At 44.4% G+C, this 19957-nt stretch overlaps 1 protein-coding gene across 2 annotated transcripts in view; it reads right to left on the bottom strand.

The window, feature by feature from the left end:
• PDE8A (phosphodiesterase 8A) overlaps positions 1–19957 on the bottom strand; it is an 87117-nt gene that overhangs the window by 36050 nt on the left and 31110 nt on the right. For both annotated transcript variants that reach the window (XM_045824803.1, XM_045824804.1), the window contains exons 2-3: positions 2251–2304; positions 728–918 (exon numbers count right to left, since the gene is read on the bottom strand). In XM_045824803.1, the coding sequence (XP_045680759.1) occupies positions 728–918; positions 2251–2304 (245 nt within the window). The remainder of the gene's footprint in view (positions 1–727; positions 919–2250; positions 2305–19957) is intronic.

Below are 19957 nucleotides of genomic sequence, written 5' to 3'. Positions count from 1 at the left end.
AGCAGCAGCAGAACGCCTGGCCTTCAGTGAGGGGCGCGCAGGGGCCTGCACACCCCCAGCAGAGGGAACAGGGAGCGCAAACAGCCTTCTAAGGGCATGTCTTTTTCCTGCTATCTTCAGGGCCTTTTCAAGCCCTGTTACGTTTAGTTTAGATCCCTTCTATCTCCTAAAAGTCAAGCTTTTAAATGTCCTTAAAATTAATGTGTAAAATTTTGTATTAAAATTATGATTTGTCTTTCCCCAATCTAGTAAGTAAAAATGAATGTTTCACTTTGCCTTGCTTCCATCAGCAGCAAATAAATTTTTTTAAATTGCTTTTCTTAGATTTATGTGTGCTACCCAGAATTCTCTCCTAATGCTGATATTCTGCAGGTATCATAAAGAAGGCACATTCTCCTAACATTAGAAGACAATTTTCAAACATCTGGAAAATTATAATAACTTGTGGCAGTAATATGCAGGTGGAGGTTAATTACATACTGGATTTCACCTTAACACCTAACGGTCCTCATTCATACTTTTCTACCATGTTAAGCAAGGCAAAGTGAAACAAAACAAGAGATAAAGATCAGACCAAGAAACAGTGATGTGCTAATCTAATCATGTCTTGCTTGTTTTACATGCATGGCAGGCCGGTAAAGGACGCTGAACTTAACTTCACATATTTCTGGGCTGCCTTATGGCCACAAACGCCGATGGGACCGCTGGGGCTGAGCCCCGGGCTTACCTGCACAGCGCCTCTGCGTCCAGCTGCCGGGGATTTCGGTGGTCGATGATGATGATGTCGTGGTGTTTGGCCAGGAAACAGGCCATGACGGAGTGGGCCTCCTTGGTGACCGTGCACTTAAACCCTGCTTTTTCACACGCCTTACAGAACCCGTGACACTGGTTGTCCTCTTTGGTAAACACTAAAAGTACCTGAACCAAAAAAGCAGAAACACTTAAAAACAAAAAGAAAGAGAGAGGGATGTTAGAATTTCACTCCTTAACAAGCCACGGAAAACTCCCAAGTCAAGTCCACAGATGTAAACTTACACTCTGTTGATATAAGTGCTTCTCCTACACGTAACTCTAGGACATTACGACTCAGCTCCTAGAAGTCAGGGCTATTCTATCTGCGCTCGGTCAAGCCCAAGTGAATGGATCACATACTTACTTCTTTCGCTAATAAACCCACGGGCAGAACCCGTCAAAGGCTTGGTCAAGCACTTCACACTGAAACTCCATCGATTAAACCACACACATACTTATTTCAGTTACCAGTGAGCTAACCAGGCAAGTCCTGCGATGGCAAATGCTAATACTTCAGTCAAAGCCCTAGAATACTAATACCTTATATAACGTACCTAAATGTTTTGACTCAAGATTTTATGTTATTCCTCCAAGGTGAAAAAAATTACTCTAAATTTTACGAGAAGAGATTTAAAGCAGACCGAAATGTCACCGTCGAAGCCCTGCGGTTAGGGGACACGGGAACAGCAGCACTGGTACAAGAGGCGGCACTTCTGCGCTCACCGCCCCGGGGCCGCCCCTCCCCCACCCAGCCAGGCCCCCAGCCTGGCTCAGGGGAGCACTGCTCCCTTGCCTTCAGCCCGGACGGACTCCTGGGGCCCAGGGCGGTACGGGAGAGGCTACCGAGCTGACCGACACCGTGCCCCCGACACTTAGCCCCTCTGAGTGCACCTGTGTGCACAAATGGGAAGAACTAAGAGAGCACAGCTCTGCCGGTCTTTTCCCACATGCGTAAAAAAACAAAATAGTGAACATGTGTGTTTGTGCACAGGAAACATCAAATAACTCTGGGACTAAATTTCAGTTGGTTATTTTTGTCTTAATACTTTGGATGAAACAATTTATAGGTATTTTTCGCTGTTAGAGCTAATTCAGAAACATAGGGAAGAACACGATTTTTCTTTTCATGTTGGAAAATTCAAACCTACAGAAGTTGTGAATGACAATGAACACTAGGAGACCCTTCTTCTGGCTTCATAGGTGGTTAACATTTTGCCACCTCTGCTCGCTCTCCCGCCCCCCAATTATATCCTATTGCTTCTTTATTGCTGAACCTTTTAAAGTGGGTTGCAGGCACTTCTTCACAGGTACATACCTCAATGTACACTTTTAAGAAAAGTACACCCTCTTACATAACTACAGCACCGACACGCTGTCTGAAGTGGAAGACTATCCTCTCCCTCCCCACCTCTTTAAAGAAAGTCAGTGTGAGAAAACCACAGCATGGTTTATCATTACCTGGAGTTGATCTGGATGAAATTTCATGGGGCCAAATTGCACTTCAGTGGTCGCCTGTAGGAAAAAGATCTGTTTAAATATAAGGAAAAAGTAAGCTTGCTTAAAATTTTCTCTCTAGCCAGAGCCACAGGCGAAGGTGCAGTTACTACCCTAGACAAGAATGGCGCAGAGCAAGCGGTGATCAGACGGAGAGAGCCCGGGAATCTCCTCGTAGCCCAGGACGGGCGGAGGGCAAGGAGGGGGAGTGAAACGAGTGGGGTCCTGGTCCTCCCTTCCTGCCCGCATGTGACTGTGAGTGAGCTGCTCAGCCTCCCTCCGCCGACAGTCAGATGAGACCACAACCTGACCAGCCCTGTGATCGGCCACCAGCCGACTCTGGTGCCTTCCCTGCCTACGTCTCTTCGCCGTGACAGACCACGAACTGGCGCACAAATAATGGCTTCCAGCAGGCAGAGCCGTGGGTCCTCCAGGCCAGAGAAAGCTCTTTGAGAAACAGTTGGCACTTTCATACCCAGCCCCCAGCGATGACCCATGACACTGGGTCCCTACGCAGAGGAAGAGACACCTTTCTGCAATTTCACAGAAACACCGCATGGGCTGAAGGCATCCGCGCCCTCCGGGGGCTGTGGGTGACGGGATGACTCCATACCCACAACACGGCGGCAGAACTCGACGCTGCCCGGCGGCTGCCTGCGGACAGCCTCGTCCCTCGGACGGCGGCCCACCCACAGTAAACACATGGAACAAACCTGCTCCGTGACGGGGATGCCCGTGCGTAATTTTAACTGCTAGACGCTGATGTCTGCTCACTATGGAACGCCGGCCCAGTTTCTGATTCACTTTGTAGGGGTTTCGTCTCTCGGGAGACATGAGAATGAGGGTCAGCACTATTCCAGACCTCACACTGAGGGGAGGACTCTGCGGCAGGGTGGGAGAATGAGGAGAACAGCACCATCCAGCCCCCTGAGCTCACGCGAGAGGCGTGGCCGATGCCGGAGCCAGAGTGTCCGAGATGACGTCCAAGAGCAGAGCCTTCAGAGGGAGATCTGCCCTATACATTCAGGCCCCATGGTGCCCAGAGAAGGGCAGCAGGGGCACAGAGAGGGACCCCTCTCAGTGGTAAGGTTTTTGGTTTTTAATGAACAAATTTTAAAGCAATGAATGCATGAAAGAACAAGGAATGATACAGGCCTAGTGCTTGGGGAATACAGTGGCACTACTCAGGGAAAAGAAAGAGAAGGAAGAAAATGACAGGAAAAATAAAGAAAAAGAGAACCTCTCTGTTAACTTCCTTCAGCGCAGGGGACAGTTCCATAACAGAGCAGAAAAACGCAGCAGCAGGAGGGAGGCTGCTACTGTGTGAGATACAGAAGCAGGTGGACGGCTCATGGTCCTCTGTATGCATGGGGGGTCTGCGGCCTCGGACGCAGAAGACTCACAAAATTTGCTACGAAGAATCAAATAGCCCTGACCAGTATGGCCGAGTGGGTTGGATGTCATCCTGCAAAGCAAAAGGCTGCTGGTTCGATTCCCAGTCAGGGCACACACCTGGGCTGCAGGTTTGGCCCCTATTCAGGACTTGTACAAGAGACAACCAGCTGATGTTTCTCTCCCTCTCCTTCTGTCCCCCTTCCCCTCTCAGTAAAAATAAATAAATAATAAATAAAATCTTTAATAATAAAGAAAAAGACTCCAATAGATAAAAAATAAAGTCTGAAGGGAGAGAAAGAAAATATTTATTAATAGTATAAGAACAAATGCTAGCCCTGGCTGGTGTAGCTCAGTGGATTGAGCGTGGGCCGCGAACCAAAGCATCGCAGGTTCGATTCCTAGTCAGGGCACATGCCTGAGTTGCAGGCCACGGCCTCCAGCAACCGCACATGGATGTTTCTCTCTCTCTCTCTCTCTCTCTCTCTCTCTCTCTCTCTCTCTCCCCCCTTCCCTCTCTAAAAATAAATAAATAAAATCTTAAAAAAAAACAAATGCTATACAAGAGCACAAAGAAAACCTGAAAACATATTCATTTTTTTGAAAACATGCTCTTAAAACATGTACAGTTTTTATTCTTTAACCATAATACAATCGAAGCAGAAATTTAAAACACACATTTAAACAAAATCAACAACAAATACCCCTACCCCTAGAAAAATTTTAAATATTAACTCATGCACTTGCTGGATCAGAGAGGGAAATGCAAGCTAGACCTACAGATTACTCGGAAAATGATAAAAATGAAAATGTCATGTAATAAGACTTACAGGGTACTGCTAAATTTGACTTAGAGGCAAAATTCATAGTCTTAAATCTTTTTGTCATGAAACAAGAATTAAGTAAATAAGCTTTCAAGTCTAAGTTCGAGAAAGTCCACAGTACAAAATTAAGGAGACCGGGAAGAGAAAAATAAAGGTAAAGGCATTAGTTAACAACAATGTCAAACGTTAGTGGCTGTTCTGGTCTGTGAAAGACACAGGTATGTGCGCACGCAGCACTGGCCCGAGCTGGGGGACGAAGCACACGTGGGGCTGGCTCCAGGCCGAAGCCTCCTCCCTCCGGGGAGAACGGCTCTGGGCGGCGAAAGGGGCGGAGCACCTTTTACAGACAAAGGACAGCGCAACTTTATACCTCGACTTACGAAAATAACTCACCACTGCATCACTTGTAAGAAACAAAAGAAGCCACACGTTAATTTTTTAAGGGTTATGAATTTTGCCTCAGTACAGTTTTAGCAACATCGTTTTTAAACACCACTGTCCTGGCAATTCTGTTTCACCACTGAGCACTTTATTTACTCCGTGAGACGGCACGTTAACCTCACTTCCTGTCTGCGGGGCACGTCCGGCTCCCGGGACCTCGGCGAAGCAGTGACCCAGGAAAGTCCGACGACTGCTTACCACCCCCCCACCCCCCAAAATAGCCACCACCAGGAAATCTGATGACATTACTCAGGGAGTTGACGTCAGCACTGGGCCCTCAAAGAATAAACAACTTCCCAGCGGCTCCGGAGAGGGGATCAGAACCGCCGGCATTCTTGGGCTCGTCCTTTGTGTAGGAAAATCAGGACCAAACTGACCGAATGCTTCAGGCCACAGCTCTCTTAGTAGTATTTACTTCTTACACTAATATTTAGAAGAGAAAAATCATTTTTAATTAATTTTAATAACATAGCACTGATTTAATCTTTTCGCTTCAAAAGCAACAGATATTTTTAGGTATTACAGAAACAAACAGTATGCTCATAGGCTGGTACTGCTAATTATGCAAGTTGTTGAGTTTGGTCTTTTGGATTTTAAAATATTTATGTGTTTATTTAAATTTATTGCTGTAAAAAGATTGTGACATTAAGGTATCAGATTAGGATGTCAGTGTATATTTTAATATTTTAAAGTAACTTTTGTAAATACATGGCTGACAGAAACATGAACTAATTATTAGAAACTTTGATGAAACATATCAGATTTCTTTTTCTTTCTTTCTTTCTTGTTTATTTTTTGGCCTAACTGACCTAACATCACTGAGGTATGACTCCATAAGGCAAAGTTACTGGGTTATGAATCTTGGTCGTCCTATGGGTGGAAGAGGAGGCAGACATACAAACCCAACCTGTCTAAAACCCCCACTCCTGCGGACCCCCTGCTCCTCTGCCTGCTCTGCCTTTCCCTCCAGGCTCTCAGTCACCATGTGCCACACTCCTTACTTTATTGTTTATCTCCTCTATTATCTAGTGGGAGAATGTGAGTTCTATGACGACAGAAATTTGTCTGCTTCATTCACTGCTATATTTCCAATACCCAAAGCAGTGCCTGGCACCCAGCAGGCGCTCAGAAGATATTTCTGAATGACTGCCAACACAAGAGCTGATCTTTCTGAATCACTCTACCTAAAAATCACAGTCACACCAGCTTCTACACTCATACCAGCTTCTACACGGACATGTGTATACAAGACACAACTCCCAGTTCTCAGAGCGTTTTCATGTTCGGAGCACACTTCACAAGAAACATAAAGGAAGGAAGGAATCAGGAATCTTTGAAAAGCCCAAGCACTAGGAACCACAAAAGAATCCTGTGATCTCTCCCTTTTTCCTGCATCCCCGTTATTAGAAACTAGAGTTATGCTGGGGTCAAGCTGCAATAATTGCATACAAACCTAGGGACTGGAGTAAAACGCTAGGATCAGAGTTTGTCCTGAGCTGCACTGTCCCTGCCACCAGTGGCCATCTTCTCTCTCCTTCCTTTCTCCCCGCTCCTGCTCCCCCTCCCTCTCTGTGCAAAGAGTGGTTATTTGATGAAAGGGACACAACCTGGACAAGAATCAGGGGACCCCAGTTCTTAGGTGGGAAGAGTCCAGATTACCTCAGACATGTGTGGGCCACCGAATACCATGTCATGAGCCAAGCACAGAGCCGGGTTCGGGAGAGCAGAGAACCAGTGCCTGACCCCGGTGCGAGCAGTAGTAGGGGAGAACATAAACAAGGACAGCGAGGTACAGTTTTAGTAGAGAGAGAAAGTGCCTACTGCGTATGTGCTAAACACGTTGCTTCCATCCTATGACTAAACAGCTGGTAAGGGGCAGTGGTGGGGAAGGGACACGGTTCCCGGGAACTTAATCCCCATGGCCTTCTCATGCTCCGTTGGGAAAGCCCTGAAAGCACTGACCCCAACCAGCACTTCGCCGAAATAAGCCCACGAACACGGAAATCAGCCTTCCTCCTCCATCCGACAAGTCTTTGCTGAGCAGCCACATCGTGCCGAATGGCTTTCTAGGCAGTGAGCATTCCACAGAGAACAAGACAGATACATCCCTCAACGGGGGAGACCTGATGGAGGGTCAAGAAGAGAGTCGCCTAAAACAGCAGTGGGGCGGCGAGGTCCGGGTGAGGAGGAGGAGCCAGCCAGGAGGAAACGGAGGAAGGAGCGCCAGGCGGAGGGCACAGCTGGCGCAAAGGACCCACGGTGGGAATGGCGGTGGGGGGGGGGGGGAAGCTCAGGCAGGAGATGAGGCTGAGGTGAGGCGGGGCCATGGGGTGCAGGGCTTTCTAAGCCAGGACAAGAAACCTGAGTTTCATTCTATTTTCAGGAAGAACCACTGTAGAGTTTTATGCAGGGAAGTGGTATGATCTAATTTTTATTTTTAAAAAAGATCCCTTTGGCTACTTGTAGAGAAGGGACAGTGAGAGCAAGAGAAGAGAGGCCAGGAGGCCAGTAAGGAAGCTTCCAGAGAAGCCCAAGCAGAGAGGGTGGCAGCTCCACCTAGCCGTTTCCATGGAGACGAGGAGGTGGCTGTGGAGGGTGCTTCGGAGGCAGCGTGACTGGGGCTCGCTGATGGCCAGGACACAGTCAAAGCCACTGGTCCCCGACCAGGGTTCCGGTGTGTGACGTGCACTTTTGCTCCAGTGTTGTGGGGAGCTCTGGGGTTCGCAGGCCGTCCTGGCAGAAGCTGGTGTGGGTCCGCTTGGTCCTTTCCAGGTCCACCCACAAGATGGCACCAGGACCTGCTCCGAGGCCGAGCTCCTGGCCACCTTCCCCGGCCTCTCCCAGAGCGGGCCAGACACCCCCGGTATCCTCGCCCACTGTCCTCCTCGCTCTTTTTTCCCCTCGCCAATTCCCAATTTTCCCTTCAGTCCATTTAAACAGCAAATATTTACAAGGAAATTTGAACAGATATTTTAAGTTTTATAAAACACATAAACATGTTACCAACTACAGTCTCTTCTTCTGTTGTAAGCGAGTTCTGAGGGGAAGATGGAAAAAGCAGCATCTGCGTCTTCCTTGTGCGTGTCCACAGAAGCAGCGAGTCTGTGGACTTCTGTGGCGGCGCACAGTGGAAAGCTTTGTTTCCATAGAGATTATGACACAACTGATTTAGGCCTTAAATTAGAATATTCCGATTTGAATTGAGAAATGATCTTTTTGTCTCCATGAATGGTGTATTCAGTGTGAACAAAAGCTCCGCACATCTGCTGATATCATTTCCTCTTTACTTCAGTAATAATTACTAATGAGAAATATGTCCACTCAAGTCCTAAAAAGGAATTCGTGCCCCCAAAATTTCACAAGTGCCTGAAAATATGTAGCGAATGACATTTCTCTACAGGATGTACAAAAATAGTGAACGCAAAATATTTTAAAATGTCTTTTTGCTCATTTCACATCTATTGTACTTAAACATTCTCTTGTACTAACTTGTCTGAACCATAAGTCAGAAGTTGGTTCTGTCTCCCTTCTGCATTGTTACTACCTGGATTCAACAGATAGGCTGGTACTGGGTGGGGGAAGTGCATTGAATTATTAATCTGAAGCACAAGAGCACAAGAACACCGGAACGCCAAGTTTCAAAAGGAGTCAAACACCTGACCCACAAGTACAGCCCGTGTAAAGCCCTTTGGGGGCTCGCATTGCCCCAGAGAAGGCAGCCCTGGCTCCAACTGCCCCCACGCTCAGAACTCCTCCAAAGCCCGAGTCTCTCACCACTGCGCTGTGGCCACAGGCTCGCTCAGCAGGGCGAGCGAGTGCTTCCTCCCACTTCTCTCCTAATTCCTCCTCTTTCAACACTCAAGCACATTTAAGCTCCACCGCGGCCTCTGGCCCTAGCCTCCATCTGGATGAGGGGCCACACCCAGGTGTCCCAGGGGGTCCCGGGCCTCTCCGCATCACAGTCGAATCATATTCTGTTTCCCCCACCCAACTGAGCTGCTGAGCTCTGCTCACTCTCATAAAATTTGAACCCAGAAAAGTACAGTGTTGGTAAAGACTGAATGAACCCCTTGCTAAATAACTGACATCCCCAACACTGCTTCACGTTTTGATAATACATCTTCCTAAAGGAAACAGCTAAGAAGGAAGGATAAACAATCCAAATTGTTAGAGCAGAATGAAGACTGGCTGGGTTTCCTGATTGGTTTACATTACAAATCATTATGTTCTCTTCCTCATTCCACTGTGAAATCTTTCCAATGAATGGATACTCTTTCTCATTCTCAAAGGTCTCCGAAGAAATGATGCAACCTCTAATGATATTACAGTTGAGTACATCCTCAATTAACCAAACACTCAAACAGAGTTCTGTGTGACTAGATTCCTGCCTGTTGTTACTTGGGCATTTGGCTCCCCGGATCCATTGCCATTTTCAACCATGCTTTGTTTGGATACCACAGAACGTGCCACCTCTGGAAAATTATTTGCCATTTAAACCGTAACATAAATGAAAAACAGCATTGGTTTTGAGTACACACAACTGAATCTGATATGAAAAACGATGCACAAAAAAATGGGAAGTGTTCTAGTTCAATCAAATGCACAATTTTCATATAAAAATGTTAAGATGTGACTAGGTAATTTTATCAAAAATGCATAAGACCAATAATAAAAGCAAAAATACCATGTACATTAATAATAGATTTTGAATGTACATCTATCCATACTTAAAATATCTTTACGTATCGCGTGAAAGGGAGCTCAGGTTTTACCATGCTGATTTAATGGTGACAGAACGTTTCCCTGACAAACAGTAATTAGAAATGGAGAAGGTATCAACCATACATTGCAGTGATAAGAAATACACCTAAAACATGAAGTCAGAATTACCCTCAGGAAATGAAATAAAGCAGGCCACTTCTGCAAGTGGCTGGTTGTGCTTATTGCACGTTCATTTTCCCTACAGCCCTCAGTAAACCGGCAGCAGAAAGACCTGGGGAAGCCCACGGGTGCCCCCACACTGAAGACGTCTCCAGGCAGGACACTGCAGGGCAGGAGGACGCCAGCCACTGGATGCAGGGCTGGCCCTGACCCAGTGTGACCTTATCTGACCACTTACATCTGCAGACTATTTCCTAGCATGGTCAACATTCTGAGGTTGCAGTGGACATTAAGTCTGGGAGGATGCCATCTGACCCAGTGCATTCATCAAGTGACAGGTACAGCCTCAATTCAGTAATTAAAAGCGATCAGTCCATCCCATTTACACAAAGTTCAAATCTGCCAACACGAATCTACAGTATATTTTTTGAGGGGATGGGGTGACTGAGAGAAAATTCAAGAAGCCTTTATAGGGTCCCTGAATGGTCTATTGCTTGATCTGTGTGCTGGTCACATTGACAACAATTCATTGAGTTGTACACTAATGACTTGTGCATTAATTGCATTAACTTGTAAAAAAGTTTACTTTAAAAAGATACCTTATCTTAACAGCACTTCAGTTTTCATTGGAAGAAAAGACCTCTCTCCCCAGCAGCCTGCCTTTGGGGAGAAGGGTGGGGGCGGCTTCTCTCTCGCTCTCGCTCTCGCTTCCTCCCTCACCTGTCCGCTGCTGCCTCCCAGGCAGGGCGCATAGGAAAGGACCAGAGAGAAGTGCTCACTTAACTGGTACTGCCAGAGGATTCCCCACTCTTGGGGCCAGATGGGTTTTCAAAGCACTTTTGTGGTTTCTCTGGAGACTCCTGCTGTGTCCCTCCCACTCCGATTCCCTTCAGACAGGCAGTGCCTCTCTTCCAGCTGTTTCCCACCCCCCCCTCATTTTCCACCCTGGTATGGGCACCACAGCCTTTGCGCTGGGGGCCCCGTCAGCCTGGCGGGCTCACATCTAGGGCAGGAGTCTTTAGGAAGGACCCCAGGTCAGCATGCTACCTAGATCCAGCACCTGCCCAAGGCCCAGCTGTGCTCCCAGCTCTGCTCTCTGAGCACAAGGACTTCACTTAGTGGGAGGGGAGGTTGACGCGTTCAGGTTCACACCCAAACGGTTTTCAAGTAAGGTGGCTCTGCCTGCCTGACACAAGGATTTTGTCCTTTAATGTGTCCCTATTTTCCTTACAGGGAACTCCAAGAAAGCATCTCTGTTCACTGCCCAGACGTACACGAAGAGCAGGAGTCTGGATGGAGCTGGAGTGAAGAACCAATGGGGAGCAGGAGGGAGAAAAGGAATGCAACAGCCGACTGCTGGTAAAAGCAGCACCCACATAAGCGGAGACCGTGGACGGCGGCCAGGCTGGACCAGGAGGAGACCCTGAGGAAGCCAGCATGGCGTCCAACTTTCCTTCACGGTAGCAGGGTTGATATTCCTGCTGCAAAGCACAGGTTTTCAATCTGGTCCCATCAGTCCTACACTACATTACTAAGTGCCCTGGCCTGGCCTGTTGTGGCTCTGATGGTTGGAGCGTTGTCCCGTAAACCACAAGGTGTCGGGTTCAACTCCTGGTCCGGGCACATGCCGAGGTTGCAGGTCCAGCTCCTGGTCGGAGTGTATGAGAGGCAACCGATGGATGTTTCTCTCACCCTCTCTCTCTCAAGTCAACAAGCATGTCGTCGGGTGAGGATAAAAAAAAAAAAGTGCTCCACTAGGCCTGTCGTTGGTGCAGTAAGTGTCCAACCTCAAATAATCAAGTTCAAGATTTGGCAGAAGCTGGTATTAGAGACTGGGAGACGCCACTGAAACTAGAACTCCCTGTGCACCGCTGTCGGCTGCGTGTGCACGCTGCCAGTCCGATGAAAGCAGGCACCAAACAACACAAGGCTTTGGTCCTGAGGGGGAAATGACAGCATTAGACACACACGGTGAGGGACCGACTGTTACGCTGCTTCAGCCTAAGGGACTGTTTATATTCCAGGAGCTTGCAAAAACAAAACGTTGCATTTTCCGGGTTCCCAGTAATAGCTCAAAATAAATAATAATTTAGCCTTTTCCCAGTAATAGCTCAAAATAAATAATAATTTAGCCTTTTCCCTTTTTGGTTTAAGTCATTGATTAGTTTTGGATCTTTAATTCCTTTAAAGAAATGAAGCTAATCATCTACACGAGACACGAAGTACCTTCATTGTAGTTAGTAGTCTGAGTTAAAAAAAAAATCAGTTTAGAGTGAGCACCCGGAAATGACACGGTGTCCCTGCTGACCCCGGTGCTCGTGCTCCTCTCAGGGAACCGCGACCGTGGAGGGTGTGGCTTGCCCTTCCGATGGCCAAGCTGGTGGATGCCATTTTCCGACCTCCAATTCCCACTTATCTTTATTGATATGACAGATACTGGCCTTAGTTCTATCAATTATTTTTGATACCCTTTGTGGAGTTTGTTTTCCTTTTTGTATATATTTTGATATTTAATATGGTTTATGTTTTTACCTAGTAGTTATTTTATTAATCTGTAAACCTTTCTTTCTTTAGATAGTATTTACTTAAATCCTCTATAAGAAATGACGAAATTAAGATATTTTCTTTTCCTGCACCATCCCGCCACTATCCTGTTTTAGTCTGTTATATTATCTCATCCTGTTTAACTTTGTCCACTTAAATATATCTACAACTAAGTTTATCTGTTAGCTGTAAATGATACCCTCTGAACACTAGCTATTAAAGATGAGGGAAGGGCATTCTTCCTTTACCCCCCATCTCCTGTCCCCTTTTCCTCTCCAATTTGGTTAGTTAGATAACTTTGCTGTCAGGTCATCTAACCTCTCCATTCTGTTCTATTGCATAATCTCCAAATTCATTTTAACCTACAGTGAAATAGATCCAATGCTCATAACCAGTTCTTGTGCTGTAGGTTTTTCCAGTTATCTGGGTGGGCTGAAGTTTGTCTTTGACTAGATTCTTCAAGAAGGGTTCATGGAGAAATATTCTACCAAATTATTATATTTAAGAGCTTGTCTTTAAAAAAAAATTAACTGACTGCCCTGGCCAGTGTGGCTCAGTTTGTTAGAGTTCGATTTCTGGCCAGGGCACATACCTAGGGTGCAGGTTCATTCTCAGGTCCGAGCATGTACGGTCCCTGGTCCGGGCGAGTATGGGAGGCAGTCAGCCAACGCTTCTCTCTTGCTTTGATGTTTCTCTCCCTTCCTCTCTCCCTTTCTCCCTCTATAAAAGCAATGAAAAAAAAATGTTCTCGGGTGACGATAAAATTTTTTTTTTAAAAATGTCATTGACTATAAAGTCCTTGGGTCAAAGTTACCCTTCTAAAGGATTTGATAGTGTTCTTCTGTGCTGATATGAAGCAGCCAAAATTTGTTCTTTTATAAGTAAGTTCATCTTTTAGCCTGTCTTTCAAAAAATTATTTACATTTGAAGTCCAATAGCTTTACTGGGATATATTACAAGGTTCTATGTTAATTTTCCCTGAGTACAGTGTGTCCTTTCAAACTGTAGATTCAAGGTCTCTGATTTCTGGAAACTTTTCTTGATTGTATTACCTTTCAAGTTTTGTTTTCTCTATTATTTGTATCCTTCTTTAAGGAATTTTTGTGCATTTTGTTTATATCTAGCATTCACTCTCTAACTCTTTTTAACTATTTCTATTTCATTTGGCTCACTTCATTCCTGTTTTCTAAACATGTCTTGTTTCACTTTTAACTTCAGCATCATTTCCTTGACAGTTTTCGTTTGTTCCAGAATTCAGGTTTCCTTTCCCATTGGCTTGCCATCTCTTCTCTGACCTCCAGTATTTCTGATCTGTGCTCCCGTCCTTTATAGTGGTGGACCATGTTTTTTAATTTGTGAAATGTTTGGTCATAATTTTTATTTGTTTTGTGCCAGTATTTTTCTAGTGAGTGTTGTTCATCATCTTTTTTTTTATTTCTTCATCATTTTTCTTATAATTATGTTTGACTAGATCCTGAATGGGTCTATTTTTTGACTACTCACTTTTGAAGGCAGTTTTTCCTGGGCCAATTACTTGAAGATTTGTTTGGGAGAAGAGACACGCCATGCTCAGGGGAAGAGGACCGCTCTTCCTTTTCCTGGCAGGGCTGTGTACGTGTGCACGCAGGGATGAAGATATTCTTTAGCTTCTCGCTCTCCCCAACCTCCAGTGACAGGCAGCCGGTGCTAATGTGGAGTCTTTCTCCTTCCTGCCACCTCAGGTCAGCTGCTCCCTAAAAATGTCACTTGTATACGTCCTCGTTCAATCCAGCCTCCTCCGCTTCTTGGTCTCAAACTGAATCCTGTGAAGCTCATGTACTCGTGGCCTTGACTGCAAACCAGGTATTTTGGATTTGAAACCCAGGGTGTATCGCTCACCTTGGAAAATGTGATTTTCTAGTTGTTTTTTTCTTTCCCCAAGATCTGCAGCTGCAAGCGATTTCTGTCCACTTCCTCCCATACTCCTAATTCAATCTTCCAAAACCCCTTTCCACTTATTTTCTGGTTTGGGGTTTCAGACATCTAATTTCTTCAAATATAAAGTTTATATTTCTGTTTCTTTTTCTCCTAGGTGCCTGGGATAATTTTCCAGGGCAGGATGGAGAAAGACCGACCTTACCATGTTCAAATCTTAAGTTCTACCTTCTTTCCTCCAAAAAGATAACGACTTTATAATTTCTTTGAATATAAAGTAACACATGGTTATTCCTAAATCCAGACAGCACAGAAAGGGTGCAGAAGATAAAAGTAAAACACTATTATCTGAAATTTCATTAACCTAAAGTAATTTCTGTTTAACATATGAGCACATTTCCTGATGGGTATAAATCAGCCTTTTCCCTTTTTGTTTCACTTAAAACTGAGCATTTTCTTGGAAATACAGATCTAAATTATAATCTTAATAGCTACACAATATTCACAATAGCTTCCTTTTACCTAGAGTACCATGAGACACTGAAATGTTTAGATTTTTAAAAAGTGATCTCATAAACCAGAAGTCACACCCTTTAAAAGATCAAATAAATTTTCCTCACTTTAGTTTCCCTGTAAAATCGGAGAAAATAATGATTTATTCCACTGGCTTTTACACATCAAACACAGAGACCTAAGGTCTTTCCTTTTTGAAAGTTACTGTTTCCAGGACCTTTGTTCCTTGTATAATATACACACTGTGTTTTCCTGGTTTTTCATTTACAAGACAGAGAAAATCCAAACCATCTAATTATCCCAGTCTTGTACTAAGGACAGACAATCTCTACGAGTTATTAACTAGGAGGACGGCCAGGAGGCCTACAGACTGCTCCTTTCGAAGCCTGAGCTGGGCTACGAGGAGGGTGTCACACGAGGGAGTGCACGCTGCTGCCTGCAGTCTGTGAGTGCTCGGTGAACTGTGTTTTCTCACCTATTTCTGAAATTAATAGACACTGGGAGCTACACAAACACTGAACCCCAAAGCTGGCTGTCACCTTGAAGTAGAGAGAGAAAACATTCTGCTCCTTCACTCAGCAGACCACAGAGACGATGGTTTGTTTCCACAAAACATCCCCCACACAAACGCATCAACTCCAGACGGCAGAGAGCGGCATGCTCCAGGGTACGGTGACTGTAAGTAAAATGTATCCACAGAACTAACTACTCCAATGAGTGTGTGAAGGTAAGAAGCCTGTACGCTGGGACTGCCCCTTAGAAAACTGGGTAACCTTGGATTCAGCAAGCAGCAGTCAGGCACAAGAAGAACTGGAGCTGGAGAAGGCCAGCAATCAGCCGTCAGTGATTTATTAACAGCAATCGAGCCACCAACAACAACAGCATGTAACACTTGGGTATTTACTATGTACCCAGGAGTATCCGACAATCCTCACATCAACTGTATAAAGTAGAAACTGTTACTATTCTTCCTAATTACAGACCTGAAAATAGAACTCTGCAAGGTTAATCTACTTGCCAGTCACACAGCGAGGACATGGGGCTGTGGAACTCGAATCCAGGGCTGCGTGGTTCTCAAGGCCCATACTCGTCACTGCACATATTGCCTCATGTGCTACATGGTCACGGGAACACAGAAGAGGGCAGTGGTTTTGACAGACTAAAGCAGAAAAGGCAGGAATTGGGCTGGTTCTGGAAAGGCAGGTAGGACTTGGGTAGCAAAGAGGCAGAGAAAGGTTCATGGGAGCCGAAGCACACAGCAGAAGAGAGTGGAAACAGAGTCTTTGACAGCCCCATGGATGGTGCTAATTCCATCCCTCCCTCAAAACTAGCTGGCATGGTGGTGCGACAGAAACTGGAAAACGGGGTACATGAGACACAGATAGAAGTCCAGTCCCGTCTGCCCCTGTGTGGCTGGAGGTTACTCACTTACCACTCTAGGCCTCAGTCTAGGTGCCAAATAAGACATGTAATGGGTCTGATGGGAGGTGGGGGTGGGTGAGGTAGGGGGGAGGGGGTGGAGGGAAATGGAGACAACTATATTTGAAAAACAATTTAAAAAGTTTCACAGTCACTTTTTTCTAAAAAAGAAAGAAATGTAATGGTGCCAAAAAAAAAAAATCACAGGCCAATATCCCTGATGAACATGAATGCAAAAATTCCCAACAAAATATTAGCAAACTGAATTCAGCAATACAGTACAAAGATCATACACTGTGATCAAATGAATTTATTCCTGGAATGCAAGGTTTGTTCAATATCCACAAATCAATTAATGTGATACACCATGTAAACAAAATGAATAAAAATCACATGCTGTCACAGATGCAGAAAAGGCATTTCACAAAATCCAGCATCCATTTACAATTTTTTAAAGAAAAAAAACAAAAAACCTCTCAGCAAAGTGGGAACTAGAGGGAATACACTTCAACATAATAAAGGCCATCTATGACAAAGCCGCAGCCAACATCATAGCCAACAGTGAAAAGCTGAAGGTGTTTTCCTTAAGATTAGGAACAAGATAAGGATGCCCCTCTCACCACTTTTATCCAAGAACTGGAAGTCCTTGCCACAGCGATCAGAGAACAAGGAGAAATAGAAGGCATCCAAACTGGAAAAGGAGTGTAACTGTCATTATTTGCAGATCACATATACTATATAGACAGAACCCTAAAGATTCCACCAAAAAAAAATTATAACTAATAAATAAATTCAGTATAATAGCAATATATGAAATTAATATTCAAAGATTACATTCTCTTTTTTAATATTTATTTTTATTGCTTTTTTCCCATTACCATGTGTCCCCCTTATACCTCCCTCTCCCTGCCATCACCACACTGTCGTCCCTGTGGTTGTGTTCTGATACACCAATAACAAACTGTCAGAAAGAGAAATGAGGAAAACAATCCCATTCACAATTGCATCAAAAAGAATAAAATACCTAGGAATAATTTTAACCAAGGAGGTAAAGGATCTGTATTTGGAAAAGTATAAGACACTGAAGAAGATACTGTACAAATAAATGGAAGCACACGCTGTACACATGGACAGAAGAACTGACATTATTAAAACAGCCACACTACCCACAGCAACCTACAGAGGCAGTGCAGTCCCTATCAAAACACCAAGGGTGTTTTTCACAGGAGGAGAACAAATAGTCCTAAAATTTATATGGGAACCAAACAGGCCCTGAATGGCCACAGCAATCCTGAAAAAGAAGAATGAAGTTTGAGGTCACGTTGCCTGATATTATAAGGCCATAGTAATCAATGCAGCATGGTATTGGCATAAAAACAGACACACAGATCAATGAAACAGAATAGAGTGCCCAGAAATAAACCCGTGCTTATATGGTCAATTAATCTATGACAAAGAAAGCAAAAATATAAATGGGATAAAGACAGCTTCTTTGATAACTGCTGATGGGAAAACTGGACAGATATATAAAACAATGAGACCAGACCACTTTCTTAACACCATATAAGAGAATATATTCGAAAACCAATTGAGGACCTAAATGTGAGACCTGAAGCATTAAAACTCTGAGAAGAGAACAAGCTGTAAACCTCTGATAATGCTCTTAGTAATATTTTTTTTTGTATCTGTCTCCTTGGGCAAGGGTAACCAAAGAAAAAATAAACAAATGGACTACATCAAACTAAAAAGTTTTTGCACAGCAAAGGAAACATCAGCAAAATGGAAAGACAACCTACTGAAAGAAAGAAGATATTAGCCATACATCCGATAAGGGGTTAATATCCAAAATACATAAGGAAGTCATACAACTTAGCACCAAAAAACAAAAACAAACACAAAACCCCAGCCCTGGCTGGTGTGGCTCAGTGGACTAAGCCCCGGACTGCAAAACAAAGGGGTCACCAGTTCGATTCCCAGTCAGGGCACATGTCTGGGGTGCAGGCCAGGTCACCAGTAGGGGGCGTGCAAGAGGCCACCACACAGTAATGTTCCCCCCTTTCACCTTCCCTTCCTTTCTCTAAAAATAAATGAATAAAATCTTGAAAACAATCCAGTTAAAAAATGGGCAGAGCACCTCAACAGACATTTCTCCAAAGAGGACAAACGGATGGCTGACATGAAAAATGCTTGATGTCACTAGTCAACAAGGAACAGCAAATTAAAACCACAATGAGTTTTCACATCGCATGAGTCAGAAAGGCTGCTGTCAATAAACAAACAAACAACAAGTGCTGGCGAGGATGCAGAGAAAAGGAAACCCTGGTGCACTGTTGGTGAGGTGAGACTGTAAATTGGTGCAGCCGCTATGGAAAACAGCACAGAAGTTCCTCGAAAAATTACAAATAGAATAGAACTACCATATGAACTACTAAGCAATTCCGCTTCTGGGCATTTATCCAAAGAAATCCAAAATGCTAATTCAAAAAGATATATGCACCCCTGTGTTCACTGCAGAATTACTTACAATAACCAGGATATGAAAGCAATCTAAGTGTCCATCAATGGATGAATGGATAAGGAAGATATAGTGTGTGTGTGTAACAATACTCAGTCATAAAAAGGGCGAAATTTTGCCATTTGTAACAACATGGATGGACCTAGAGGGTATTCTATTAAGTGAAATACTGGTAAGTCTGACAGAGAAACACATGCCATATTATTTCACTTACATGTGGAACCTAAAAAACAAAATAATGGAACAAACAAAACTTATACAGAGAACAAGCTGACGGCTATCAGGTGGAAGGAGGGTTGGAGAGCTGGGTAAAAAAGATGAAGGGATTAAGAAGTAGAAACTGGCAGTTATAAAAAATAGCCAAGGGGATATAAAGTACAGCACAGGGAGTATAGTCAGTAATATTGTAATAACTCTGTATGGTGCCCAGTGGGCGCTAGACTTACTGGGATGATCACTTTGTAAGTTACATAAATGTCTAATCAATATGTTGTACAGCTGAAATTAATATAATATTGTATGCCAACTATAATTTAGAAATAAAAATAGATATTTTAAAAAGAAATGTAATGAGCTCTCAGTTTCTGGTTTAGGGAACATAACAATGTCTTATATATTTTGTCATTTATAGTCTTTTAGTATCTATAGATTTCCTGTGGTGAGGAGGATATAAAGTAGCCGTTCAATCCGCAGGTTTGGATGTGAAATTGTCCTTTGTTCATTCTTTTCAACAAATATTGATAGAGCACGTTTTATGCACTAAACCTATAATGAGTGCTGAAGTTATAGAAATGAAAATATGGAATCTATCTTATGGGAGCTAAACACTGGGGAACAGAACATATTCACAAATAATTACAACACTTTGTGAATGTTTAACAATAGAGTCTTGTACAGGGTATGACTGAGAAGTGACTGATTAACTCGCTGCCGAAAGGGTCGAGCGGTCAGGAACCAGCTAAGGTCTCAGAAGAGCGATGTCTCCTGAGGCAAATCTTAAAGGAGGTGTAGGGCTCTGCCAGGTTAGGAGCGGGAAGGAGCATCCCAGGAAGAGAAAACACTTTGTGGGAAGGCAGGTATGAAGCCACCTGGGATACTCAGGATGGCTCAGTGTGGCTGAGACGAAGATTCCACGGATGGGGCTGCGGAGGGGCAGGGGCAGGTGACAGAGAACCCGGCTCACCAGCAGGTCTCAGCCGTTAGCAGTGCCACAGTCAGGTAACCAGGT

The sequence above is a fragment of the Phyllostomus hastatus genome, unplaced genomic scaffold, assembly GCF_019186645.2.
Source record: "Phyllostomus hastatus isolate PE091 unplaced genomic scaffold, TTU_PhHast_1.1 phas_scaffold_555, whole genome shotgun sequence".
NCBI lineage: Eukaryota > Metazoa > Chordata > Mammalia > Chiroptera > Phyllostomidae > Phyllostomus > Phyllostomus hastatus.
The sequence above is the reverse complement of the archived record's forward strand: the minus strand, read 5'-3'. Positions and strand labels throughout refer to the sequence as shown.